At 34.1% G+C, this 13,781-nt stretch overlaps 1 protein-coding gene across 1 annotated transcript in view; it reads right to left on the bottom strand.

The window, feature by feature from the left end:
• Positions 1–8,400: 8,400 nt before the first annotated feature.
• PTAR1 (protein prenyltransferase alpha subunit repeat containing 1) overlaps positions 8,401–13,781 on the bottom strand; it is a 39,265-nt gene continuing 33,884 nt past the window's right edge. Inside the window, exons 6-8 of the mRNA XM_012641602.1 lie at positions 11,095–11,399; positions 8,724–8,758; positions 8,401–8,642 (exon numbers count right to left, since the gene is read on the bottom strand). Coding sequence (XP_012497056.1) covers positions 8,416–8,642; positions 8,724–8,758; positions 11,095–11,399 — 567 coding nt within the window. The 3' untranslated portion in view covers positions 8,401–8,415. The remainder of the gene's footprint in view (positions 8,643–8,723; positions 8,759–11,094; positions 11,400–13,781) is intronic.

The raw sequence follows: 13,781 nt of genomic DNA, 5'->3' as shown, positions 1-13,781 counted from the left end.
ATAACTGAAAAATGTGTTGCTAATAATGTGTTGTTATAATCAGCACATCATGGTATTTTACATGGCATGGAATTTCTTCCTCCTCAAACAATGCTTGGCAAATTGGAACAGGTTGATCCTATCTCTAGAGCATATTTAAAATGAAGGTGAAGGAAAGTAAGTGGGTAATCCTACCAGATGCTTTTCTAAATATTCTAAATAATTTTTAAAGTACCATAATTTCATGCCTACATCACCATCTCTGAATTTAAAATAAAGTCATACTTTGTACTCTATGAATGTGTACTGTCCGATGTAGTAGTCCGTAGCTACATGTGGCTATCGAGCACTTAAAATTTGGCCAGTAAGAATTGAGATGTGCTGTGAGTGCAAAATGCACTGAAATTTTCAAGCCTTAGTATGGGTGAAAAAAGAAGGTAAGATGTATCATTAATAATTTTTTATGTTGATTACATGTTGAAAAATATTCTTAATATATTGGGTTAGATAAAATATATCATTATAGCTAATTTCACTTGTTTCTTTTTTTAATGTTGAAGTGGCTACTAGAAAATTAAAAATTACTTTGTGGTTCACATTACATTTCTATTGAGCAGTCTGTACATAGATAATCTGTAGTCATTATATTAGCCTTAGAATTTACCGCCGTACTTTAAGCACTCCGGAGTACTAACTCCCAGAACACCGTAAGTACATTCTGCACATAACTTACTGTAAAATTTATTCTTATCCCTCTGCAAGGTATACATTTTAAGTGTCAAAAGAATTCACAAAATAATTAATCCTTAAAAAATGTCGATTAGTATATGGTAAGAGGTAAAAGAACTTCAATGCAGTCTGCTATGCTAGCGGGAAAATACATTAAGAAACACAACAGTGCAATCAGACTGAAGACAATTAGTACCTTCAGTAAAACTAGTTAGCCAAGCTTATCTTTAAAATTAGCCCCGGATCTGACCTTGCACCACCGATCATGTATGTAACTTGTCCATTTAAACATAAACTACAAGAAAATCTTTAAAACAATATTGATGGCAACTTACTTAAATCTTCAAGCAATGTAAAATTAACAGGCATGGTGAATTCTAATAGCAGAATATAGTATGTGAGAACTTTTCTTAAATTTAAAGAAAAATTTAAATTTAAATTTAAATTTAAAGTCTCTCTGCATTAAATTAAGCAACTGACTAGTGGCCAAGAAACTTAAGTTTAAAAAAAAAATGAGAAGCGATTAAAAAAATCATTACTGACCTTTTTATCTTTCTCTCCGTGTCCATTTTTTAAGCTTTTGTAGTAGAGTATATAAATATTTGGCATACCTATAATACCTCATCTTTTATTTTTTTCCAACTCAAAAACAGTTAAGTTAATCTAGTACACATTCCCTTATTCTCCTAGGAACAATATACACCAAAATACAATATTGAGTGTTCACCTCAGTCAGCAGCCAGCATCATAGTCATGCATCAAGAACTTTGCCAGGAAGCAATGCCTAGTTGTACTACATACTCTGTTTCTCACAGCTCAGGTAGGAATGTTTGTGTTTTTTAAAACCATTTTATCTTATTACATTAGGTAAACTGTCAAAAATGCTCTGAAAGCCACAAATTAACTGATGCTGAAACTACTATATCATTCGTAAGAACTTCTCCTTCATGTCAAAGACGTATTGAGAAAACAAGTAGAAGTCATTTAATGTAACTTCATATTTTACCATTACCACTTTTAAGATAAGGGAAAACAACTAAGATTTAGGGAGAAATAAAAAGAACCTAAACCAGACGGTACTGGATATACTAATACGGAAACTGATTGCAGAAGACTATAGTACTTCTCTCCAGAGTTCAGCAGCCTGTTAAGACATTTAATCACATTTATTAATGTGCCTTGCACAAGAAGATACTATTTAAACTTTTCACATCTCCTATCTTCAGACCGCGTTCTACATAAATATTTTTAATACATGTTACTAACTCCAGCCTAAATAAGCCTAAAAATTTGTCAAATATTTTTAATTTCACACATATATTACTCTACAAATATACTCCTCAATGAAAAGATGACAGCAGTCTTTCTGAAAGCTCACTGTTAGTTTGACGTTAGATCATTGACTAAGTATTTATTGAGCACCTACTATGACTGCACTCAGTCTACAACCATTCTTCAACCAGTAAGAAAAAATACCTGCTCCAAATGCAAGATGGTATTTGTAAAAGAGAATAATATACGAGCATTTCTAACAGAATGCTGTTTGAATAAACTTGTGGATGTGTAAAATTGTACATCCCTATGACATTAAAAAAACCCTCAAATTTATTACCCATTACCTATAAAGACAAACAACTAAAATACGCTGCTGCATAGTACTTTGAGGAAAGTGATTACCATACATAAAATTAAGGCTGACTCTCTAAAGATACAGAAAAAAAGCCAGAATGTCATGGTTTATAAACCACCAAAGACTTAATATAAACAGTTTACACAAATATCTGGTTAATTCAGGCAAATGGGCACTTATGTTAGGTTTCCAACTTTGCTGGAGGGGGTTGGTCTAATAACAAAAACTGCCTTAAACAGCAACATCTTTAGCAAATATGAAAATAAAAATCCTTTATAAATTTCACTTGCAATGTTGTGCAATTGTGTATCTTTGCCTTGTACATTTGAATTTATGTATTTTATGCAAAATGGTAGACTTTTCCCAAAGCTGAGAATGTGGATAATGATGATGAGAGTGAATAAGCTAGTTTTACCTTTAGAGCCTTTATCCATTATGACTAGGTGAATTCCTACAAGATGCAAGGCATTATGCAACACGTTGAGTATGTATGGCATCTGCACATAGAACACTCTCAGAAAAACTCAGGTCTCAGGAAGCAAAATAGTTGTCAACTTGAAAACCAATGGTAATTATTTTCCTCAATAGTATAATATTTCTAAAAATTGAGAATGATGTCAACTAAAACAAAATACAATCATCCCCACCTCTGCCAAACATGGAAATATAATACAGAAATAACTTCTACAGAAGACACATACAAGAGAATGTTGATAATAGAGCCATAGGAACCGAAGCAGCGAGATAAACAACGAGGCAGTCACAGAGCATCTACTAGCTACTGCACTAGTGGTGGTTTATAAAAAATACTATCTATACTAAAATTTTAAGAGCTAATAATATAGTTAGCATATTTTTGCCTTTTCTTATTTGCCACTGAATATAAAATTTAGTCCTAAATTTACTAAATCTTCTACACCCTGAGGAATAATAATAGACTAATAAAAGAAATGTCAGGGTTAGCTTTGTGGACCATATTGTCCAGAAAGCACAAACTATATATAGCTAATAATCTTGGAAGCACAAAGTTTCATCAGCAGACTAAGCTACTGCCCTATATTTTTTTTAGCAAAGAGTTTGGTTTTACAGTGTTAACATGGCCTGGTGAGAGCAGAGAAGTCAAAGTTGGGAGCCTGAGGTTTCCCTCCCACCACAGATCCAGAACTGACACACTGGTTTTCTGTCTCCACTATGAATATGGCATATTGGTGCCCTTTAGGAGTATATTATTCAACAGTTCTCTGTAAAGCACTTTGGAATCTTTAGTTATTTATTTTTATGAAATTACAATGAATAATTATTTGCTGTCTTGAAGTATGGAATTCCTCTCTCCTCTCCATACACAAATATATAAAATAACACATTTAAAATTTTATCTCAGTATTTACTTCTTTTCCTCCAATAGCTAAAAGAAAATAATTCCTATTTTTCCCACTTTCAGCTATCTTATATTAGGCCTGATTTGGGAGGGAAGGAAGGTCCTTAAAGTAAAGCAAAGGACTCATTTAGGACAACCACCTGGCCTTTATTTTAGGTGAAGTGCTACTGTTTCCCTTTGAACACAGGTTTCAGGCCGATCTTTAATTGTACACACACTGCCCTGTAACTGGGATGCTTTCCAACCCACAAAATGTTAGCTGTCAGAGAAAAAGAACTAATTCTTGGTGGGGTGCTTAAAGATGATAACTAATGAAATATAAATCAAAGCATGCTGCCTACTTATATTAATATCAGTATCTCACCAAAGGATAAAACACCTCTTGGGACCATGCCTAGCAACAGGAATAAAAAACAATGGGCCACAATCAACAACTATTTGATAAAACTTCCGTCCTCTGTTTTCTACTCAAACATTACAGTATTTAACTGTAATGTTTGAGTTAAATATAATCTTGCTCCCCAAAAAAGTAAGAAAGGCACTCGAATTAACACAGTGTATACAGTTATTTCTTAAAAGATATTGGGTGACGGTAAGTAGAATTCTTGGGGTTGATTTTTCTTGCTCATTACCTTCATGACACTGAATTTGCCTAAACTTTCCAGTGCCTCCACACACTTCTCCATTAAATAGAAGCTCACTACAGAGCACACCGAAATGTGGGGAGGTAGTAGCACATAAAGTGCTAGGGTTTGCACAGTTCTATTTGAGAAATTTATTCAAAAGACAAAAGGTTCAGTTGTTATAATGTGGTTCAAAATTTCTTACATACTTTAAATATCTTAAAAGTTTTAAAACATATCTTTCTAGTAACAAATTACCAGTAAGCTTAAAATGGCTTTTTGCCAAAAAAAAAAAAAAAAAAAAAAAGATCATATGTTACTTCCTTTTAGAACTATATCTTCTATAGTTGAGGGGAACAAAGGTAGAGATTAGATGCTGAACAGTAGGTGGTAGTTGCACTTCTAATCAGATACCATCTGTGCTATATAAGAAAAAATTAGACAATTTGTTCACCACAGTTAAAAGTTCTTTACACACACACAGACACACATCTGTGTGACCCAACATGCATAAGTTGGCATGACTTAAACATATCAACATATCTAAGTGACAAAGTTTATCATATACGCTTTCCTACAAACTGCTGCATAAAAATAAAAAAAACTTGTTTCCATGTCGCATGTCACGTAAGTCCTTATTTGAAGACTTCAGTGGCTTTTAGTGATAACTGGTACACATTTAATCCTATTAATAATTAAGGAAGCCTTTAATTTAAATTATATACATACCATAGGAATAAGAAATGTAACTTAAGGTATGGGCCCAGAGTTTCTAAAGAGGTAATAAAATGTAAAATCTAGGAAAGAAAAAGAGGACACCAATATGTATCAAATGTTGAAGCTCAAAAAAATGTCTCATACAGGTTTAAGAAATATCTAAAAGATCCATAGTTCAAACTGGGAGGCAAAAAGAAGCATAAAATGACTATTCATGTATAAAAATCAGCAAGTAACTGAAATCAAAGAATTTCTTCAGATGATCAAAAGTGGCTCTGGCTCTGTATGCAAGCTCTGTTCTCTAATATCATAAATGAACAGAAAGTAGTGTTCCTAATGCAAGTGGGTTCCATTAGCTCTATGGATTTTTAATATACATTAAAGTACAGTTAATTGATAACTATAGAGCTGCATGTCTTGCCCGAGATTTAACAAATTTAAACAAAGGTAATTAAATGAAGAAAAACAATCTAAAGGAACTTATTCTAAATGCAATAGCTCTCTGCAAGTATTATGAAGCTAGAAAGCATCATTCATTCACAATCCATTGCACTAATCCATCAATTTCTCAATCATCACTCACTCTACCTATCACTCACGACAATCTTTCTCTTCTTCAAACAGTTAATCACTCATTAACTTAATAAATATTTAATGAGTCCTCACAATGTGCAAGGCACAAGTAGAATCTGGAAACACCATATTACCAAAATAGGTATACTAAAAAAAACGTAGGGCAAGACTGGTGGTGGAGATACTTACAGATCTTACTGTTTTTTGCTTGTCAGTAGTAGTATTAATCCACAGGACGGTACAATGATTTGCTATTCTTCCAGTGAAAGTTTAATGAAATGTGTTTTAATTTAAACCATCTTTTCCTTTTAACAACTAGGTATTTATAGAAAAATAAGTGAAGACTAACAAGCCCCTGAAAATAGACAAAGCCTTTCCACTGCATGAGCTCAGTCAAAGATACTATCATGCTACAGCCTGTGAATTTAAATGTTGACCACTTAGGAACACAAACTTAACCATACAGGGCAACACTAGAGTTTTCTGTGAATGAACACTTGAAAAATGCAAATTTTAGAAATAAAGTAGCACACAAAAGTCACGTACTAACAGTATCCTTTGGATATTTGTATTTTCACTCCCTACTTAAAACCTTATTAGGAAGACATGAGACCAAGATATATTAAAGGACTGCATGGATTCAGAAAGGGGTAGGTTAAAAGCCTTAGAAGATATAAAGATGGTTAACACCAAAGATGGGCAAGATGCTCAGCAGACGTTATAAAAAGACATGGAGCTCTATGAAAATGTAGCTAATTCACAGGGTATTGTCTATACTCATGTACTGATACTTTCTCATATCAAAGTATAAGAAGCCTTGTCACTTAGGATATTAAAAATGATGCTTGCAAAAAAGGTAATACTGAGCGAGGCCAGAATTTGGCAACATGTATTAGTGGAATGAGTTGAATCTCCCATGTCTTCTTTGTGTAGTTTCCCACCAACTTCCTAAAAGTGATTAATTAATGGTTTTATTCATAGAGGTCTAGGTAGACCTTGAGGTATTTGATTCAAAATATGCTTTGTACACAAAGGGACATGGAATTATGTTCATAATGGCAATTATTTCTCACCTAAATACTATAAAAGCTATAAAAGGGTAATCTCTTTGCCCTAAGAGAGAAGAGCAACTTCTGTTTACTAGGGCTAAGCTAGTCAATATTTTTGGTGTTCTTAAGTCTTACTCAGTTCAACAGTCTGCCACTCAACAAAACCATGATGCCCAAGTAAAGACTTCCTCCTCCTTCCTCATGACAAAATGCACCTAACTCAAGTCCAGGCTTTTCATAATAGTGACATAGAAGAGGTGTGCCTTTCCCTACATCTTTCTCCCCACCTTACACATTACCTAGCAAGTAAAAAGGAGAACAGGGAAAGCATGGTGGTCACACTTATTTCTGCCACTATTACTTTCTGCACACACACAGAACAACAGACAGCTTACATCATTAGAGGAACTTTTAGAGGGGCAGTTCTTGTTCTTATTTCCCCTGTGTGTCTGTGTTTTAGATGGGGTATGAAATTATTGCAGATAGGAAGGAGAGTATCTTCAGGATGCATCCCTGAAATAAGAAAGATAGGAAAAATATACAAAAGTGAAAGTGACAAAAAATAGAGAATGGATTGGCAAAATAAATAGGAAGGTATGTGGAAAGAAGAAACAAAGACCATTTACAAAGGGGGAAATATAGTAAGAAAGTGGACATTACTTGGCCCTTTCCCCACCCCCACCTCACCAACCTGAAAAACTCAGCCCTTGTTATTAAAAAGATAAGATACAGGTATAATGTGGATACTTTGGTACCTCATCCCTGATAAGTTCAGTATCAAAGTGTTATGTTTTTAAAATAAAGACTGAAGAACTAATCTTCAAAACTATTGTTTCCCCCTGGCTTTTGCCAGTAAACTTTTTAATAGTCACTTTAAAATAATTTTGTAGTTTATCTAGTATATCTTCAATAATTTAAATTTTTAAAGAGAAAGATTTTTATGAATACATTTCTATGTATATTTCTCCCGGTTTTTTCATAAGTAAATTTAAAAGGGAAATAGTAATAACTAAAAATGGCATTCCAGGTTTTTTTTAAAAATCAATTTTATAAGGGCTGACAAGTGTTTTGGCATATACCAAATTTGAGGTAAAAACAATCTATCAAAACTAGTAATAAAAATAATTTTTCAGTACTGCAATTACATAAACACTTAAATTATTTTAAAATAACCATTTTAAAAATGGATTACATTGGAAGTATTTTTTCATATAAATTCCAGTACTTCTGACTTTGGTTATGTTAGTCTATAACTTGAGTAGAACACGCTAGAGAAGAGAATTGGTTTGTATTTTGACATATCCATCCATCCAGCCATTTGATTCTCAATTACATTAAGTCATTCTGCATTTGTATTAATGTTCTTTAGATGAATTACAACATAAATTTTTAATTTTTTAAAAAATTTGCCTACGCAGCAATTGCACTGAGGTGGGTGGAGGTGTGTGCGAACCTATTAGGAGAACCAAATGAGAAGCCTCATCTATAGAAATATAAAGAATGAGAAGTTTAAAAGAAAATTTAAGACTCACTGTTTAGCAGGAAAGAACTATACAATTATTTTAGCCCCAAAGGAATGCCAGTTCTTACAAAATAAATAAAATGAAAGATTTACTATGGACTTTTAACCTAAAGATGAAGAAAATATGGTTAGTCAATAATAGTAAACAGTTCATGCAATGTAAGGAAAGCAATATTGCACTAAAAGGGGAACTTTGGAGGACTAATCCACCTCTTTCATTGACTCAAAGTAACCAGCCACTTCCTGTATGCATTGGCAAACCTGGCTTGCTCTACGTTCCGGCAAGTGGACAACACTTGATCAATGAACCTGTGCTCCATTTCTAGGCCTAGGGAGTCTGGAGCCGGGGTCCGCTTCAGGCGTTTGGTTTCCTGGGAATAGCCTTGCTTGCTTGAGTCACTTAGTCCATCCACTTCCATTGCCTGAGACAGTTGGGGGCCTGCTGGAATAAGGTGCAAGTCACTCAAAGTCCCCCCAGGGCTGTCTGCAGGTGAGAACTGAGTCATGCTGTGAGGAAACCTACCATTTAAATGATGCTGAAGGTAGAAAACATGCCGCCTGTGATGGGGGAGAAGGAAGAAGAGAATAATGAAAATCACATTACAAAGTCAAGTGTGTCAGGAGAAAAAAAACAGTTGGTAATTTCAAAACATATAGCACTCGGTTCACTGCCCACTTCATAACCCAGAGTTATCTAGGGGAAGGAGGATAAACAGTTGAGATGAAGTCACTAACTATAACATGAAACTAGAATTAGGTCTTAGCCCAATTTCTACTATAGATTATAATACAAAACAGAACCAAAAATTAACTTCATTGATATCTCAGAAGACAAGTGATTCAGAAATAAGGGATTAAATATTTCCTTTAAAGGCTTATTCCATGGCCTTTATCCAATACTTTCTTTAATAAGAATAACAGATCTGCTGCAACTGGTCTTATTATCTAGAGACCAACTGAACTTTCTCTTAAATCCATCGCTATAGTTTTGAATATCCACATGCACTGGGGATGTGCTGGGCTCTGAGCAAAGCAAGTTAAAAGACACAGTTCCTGTTCTCCCTCTAAGGAGATCAATTCTCCCACCCTTAAAATCACCTGGAATTGTTTGTTAAAAATGAAGATGTCCCTAATCTCCAAAAATGTTGTGGTGGAAACAGCAATAGAATTAGAAGTGGAGCCTGAAGACGTAACTGAATTGCTGTAATCTCATGGTAAAACTTGAAAGGATGAGGAGTTGTTTCTTACGGATGAGATGGAATCTACTCCTAGTGAAGATGCTATGAACACTGTTGAAACTACAACAAAGGATTTAAAACATTAGATAAATATAGTTGACCTGGCAGGGTTTGACAGGACTGACTCCAATTTTGAAAGAAGTTCTACTACGGGCAAAATGTTATTAAACATTGAATGCTATAGACAAATCTCTCATGAAAGGAAGAGTCTATTGATGAGGCAGACTTCATTGTTGTCTTACATTAAGAAATTGCCACAGCCACCCCAATCTTCTACAACCACCACTCTCATCAGTCAGCAGCCACCAACATCAAGGCAAGACTCTCCCCGAGCAAAAAGACCGACTCACTGATGACTCAGAGAATTGTTAGCATTTTTTATTCATGAAGTATTTTTTAATTAAACTACATTTTTTTAGAGATCATGGTATTGCACACTTAATAGGCTACAATATAGTATAAACATAACTTTTATATGTACTTGGAAATCAAAAAATTTACATGATTCACTTTATTGTGATATTCACTTTATTGCAGTGGTCTGGAACTGAACCTGTAATATCTTTGAGGTATGGCTGAAGCAACAAAAATCTGTAACAAAACCTGCCAAGTTAAGATCTATCTTCTCTCCTGAAAATGTGAAGTAAGAATGTATTGGTTTTAAGAGAAAAAGAAAATTCTCTACTTATGAAGGTGCCAAGGAGGGGAGATGGTCTTCTGTCTTCTGAATATATTTAGCATGGGATAACAGCTGACCAGGTTTCCTCACATAGACTACAAGAAAGACTAGACAGGAGAAAGGGGGAAAATCTTAATAACTTCAGAAATACACAAATTTTTAAAAATGCCTACCTCCTGCCTAGCAGAGGCAAGTCTTTTGTTTATAAATAGAATCTTATGGCCTGAAGTAGAGAATCTGTATTTAAGAAGGTGGAGATGTCTCCAAATAAAGGAAGATCTGAAATAAATGAAGCAAGGAGGGGGTTCATATACCTGGACTTCATTCCAATATGAAATTTGCTTTACTGTCAAATGTACTCAAAACTCAGGTTAATAGATCGCTTACCTTCTTTCATTCCTTCCTACCAGTCTCTCCCCACTCCCAAAGACAAATTCTCTTATTCTTTAGATAATCAAAAAGTGTCAAGATATTATACATAAAGTAAGTTAATTTGCAGACCATCAGGGTCTGAGAATGATAAAGCTTACCTTGTTCGTGGGGTCTAATCAGTAGTCTCAGTACTGACTGTGTTAAGTTAAATTATGTTAAGTGTTTTTTCTTTTGTTTTAAAAAACAGAAGGCAGCACTCCATCCTAGATATGCTAAATAGAAGGATTTCCAAGAAGGGGGTCCAAAAACTTGTTACTACTTTATTTTGCTTGTTTTTGTTTTATTTTGGAAGTAGCACAGGTAATTGTTACACAGTCATGGTTGAATACCACTATCCTAAGCTATAGGCAGAGATCTGCATGAGCAATCTCACATTGATGGTGATGATGCTATGGTAACACAAACCCTCTCACACTCACTCAGTCAAAGCTCCACAATCAGATGACCATGTTTACTCAAGCAGGCAAGAATTAGGTGTAATACGTCCTGCAGCTCTCATAAGGACATGTGGTTTTATGCAGAAAATGGATTTTCTCTTCTCTTACCTATGACACCAAAGGGTTTCATGTCCTGGGTAGGAATCGATAAGATCAGTGCTGAATTCAACTTCTTCTTCTAGAAGATGAGGGAGATTTATCCTTGGTTCCTCTGTTGAAGCTGCTGCTTCTTCATCTTTTGGAAGAACTAGCGCTGACTCACTTCTCAAAGGGTTTTGCTCCAACACAGAACTGTCTATCACAGTTTGGCTAATCAAAGACTTTAACAAAAACTGGCGGTAGTGAAATCCACTGTGGTCTGAAACGTGCAAGGACGCCCAATGTTTAGTAGAAGATAGTTCATCAAGAAGAATCTTGTAGGAAGAAAAAAGGAAGTGAGAAGAGGAACTCGCAAAAGTTTTTCTTTTTCCACTAATGCTTCTGATTTCTCTTTGGTTTGTTCTTTGTTTTGTTGACAATATCATTCTTATCAATATTTTGTATACAATGTCCAGCACAGTGGTGTCACTTAGTAGAAGCTGAATACATGCCAGTTTCCCCTTTCCCTCATAAAGTGATAGTTAAACAAAACAAAACAAAACAAAAAAAAAAACAGAACAAAACTTAAGGACCTGTCATTCTTTCCCTGGATCTTGACGAATCACATTCTGATTGGTCCACACATAGAAAATTCAAATTCTTCACGAATAAGTTTCATGAGGGCAGAGACCATGTCTGTCTTTTTCACTATTTAATTTTAAGGGGTTAGCACAAAAACATGATGCGGGAATAATAGGATTTTTCAAGAGCTAATGATTTTCACTATTCATCTCAAACCTAACATCAATGATAGATGAGTTTTTTAAACAGAAGAAATAAAATTCAGCAGTAAACTGTTTAAATCTTTGTACTACCAATCCTGTAAACAAAAGAAATTCAAATGAAATTATTTTTAAAAGTAGCATTTATGGAAGAAATTATCTGGCAGTGTCTTGGACAGGCAGCAAATGTAAATCAGTATTGATCATGTAAAGGTATATTGAGGGCCTACCACATTCCACCAGAAGATTTTCAGACCAGCTAAGGAAAAAAAGACACACACTTGTGAACAGTGAATAATATAGACAGTGTAATGCCAAATGACACCTTTACCTGCTTGTCAAGGGTCCCAGGCAAATGCCACTTCTTATACCCATTTATTTCCCTAGAAGAAATCTTTCCCGGTTCTGCAACTCCAACACTTGTATACACAACATATTAAAGAATTTTCTGTGCATCTATTCATTCCCACTAAACTCTGCAGGTGCTTTAAGATATTTAGTCATTCCTAATTGATGTTTCAATCCCCTATACCTACTGACATCAGAGTGGATACATAAATATTTTATGAATAGATGAATGAACAGATGAATGAGCAATGTAACAAATGAGGTGACTAGTACAAAGGAATAAGGTTACTTCCAGACAGGATGGTCAAGGTATATTGGTAACATCAGTGGAATGTTTTAAATATCTCCTTTACATTCTAATAAGTTTATTCATAGCCATCTACATTTATTCTAGAGGCTATAGCTGTCAAGTCTCTGAGAAATGAAAAACAAGATCATTTATTGGATTTTAAAAGGTGAGCAATGTTAAAGCACCAGATAGAACTTCTACCTGAAAAAAAAATACTCTTAATGTTATTACATTTTTGAAGAATTAACCTATAGGACATTTAGGCTATAATACAGCAGTTTTTAGATTTTGGTATGGCTTCTTAATACAGACTAAAAAGAGGACTCCATTTGTTTAAAATGAACTTATATAATATAAAAACTTTAGATTATTTATTACAGAGTATTTCTATGTAAAAAATTGTAATTCATTGTTTAATTTTACTTACATGAAAGTTATCCAACAAAATCAACTTAATGTCTTAAAATTCTTAAGACTTTTTTAGAGAAAAATCTACTACATTCTTTTCCCTAAGATATAAACATGCATATTAAACCAAAGAAGAAAGCTTAACAGGAATCTAGGACATTTTCTTATTAAAATAAAAAGGTATATAAATAAAGGCAATGATTTAAACAAAAAGACAGCAACTATTTTTAAGTGATCTGTATGGCTTAGGCTGAGTGTGGTGGCTCATGCCTGTAATCCCAGCATGTTGGGAGGCTGAGGCAGGAGGATCGCTTGAGCCCAGGAAATGGAGATTACAGTGAGGTATGATCAGGCCACTCACTGTACTTCAGCCTGGGCAACACAGTAAGAGTTTGTCTCTAAAAATAATAATAATGATAATAATAATAAAAAAACAGAAAACTAAAGATATGGCTTAAATGTAAAGTACTGAGAGAATGAACTTTATATGACATACCTGAAATGTCCTTATTCTTTTCCAATTTCCATATTAAAAAATGAGTGAATAAATAAACTATAAGAAAACTATAATCAGGGCTATGAAACAAGAGGAATAACAGGTTGAAAACGAAAGACTACTAAAAATGTACACGCCATCAGTCTTGTAAATTTTTAAAAACAACATTTGATTTTCCTTCTAAAAGTGGTCATTATAGAAAATTTCAATAATATAGAAAAATATAAAGAAAGCAAACAAAAATCACCCATGATCCTATTGGCCAGAGATCATTATTCTTAACATTCTGGCATAAAACCAATCTTTCAGATTTTTTTTGTCCATACATATGCACATAGTTTATTTTTAACACAAACTTGGGATACTCTTTTATACTGATTTTCTAAGTTATAAA

Source organism: Propithecus coquereli, unplaced genomic scaffold, assembly GCF_000956105.1.
Source record: "Propithecus coquereli isolate 6110/MARCELLA unplaced genomic scaffold, Pcoq_1.0 Scaffold166, whole genome shotgun sequence".
NCBI lineage: Eukaryota > Metazoa > Chordata > Mammalia > Primates > Indriidae > Propithecus > Propithecus coquereli.
The sequence above is the reverse complement of the archived record's forward strand: the minus strand, read 5'-3'. Positions and strand labels throughout refer to the sequence as shown.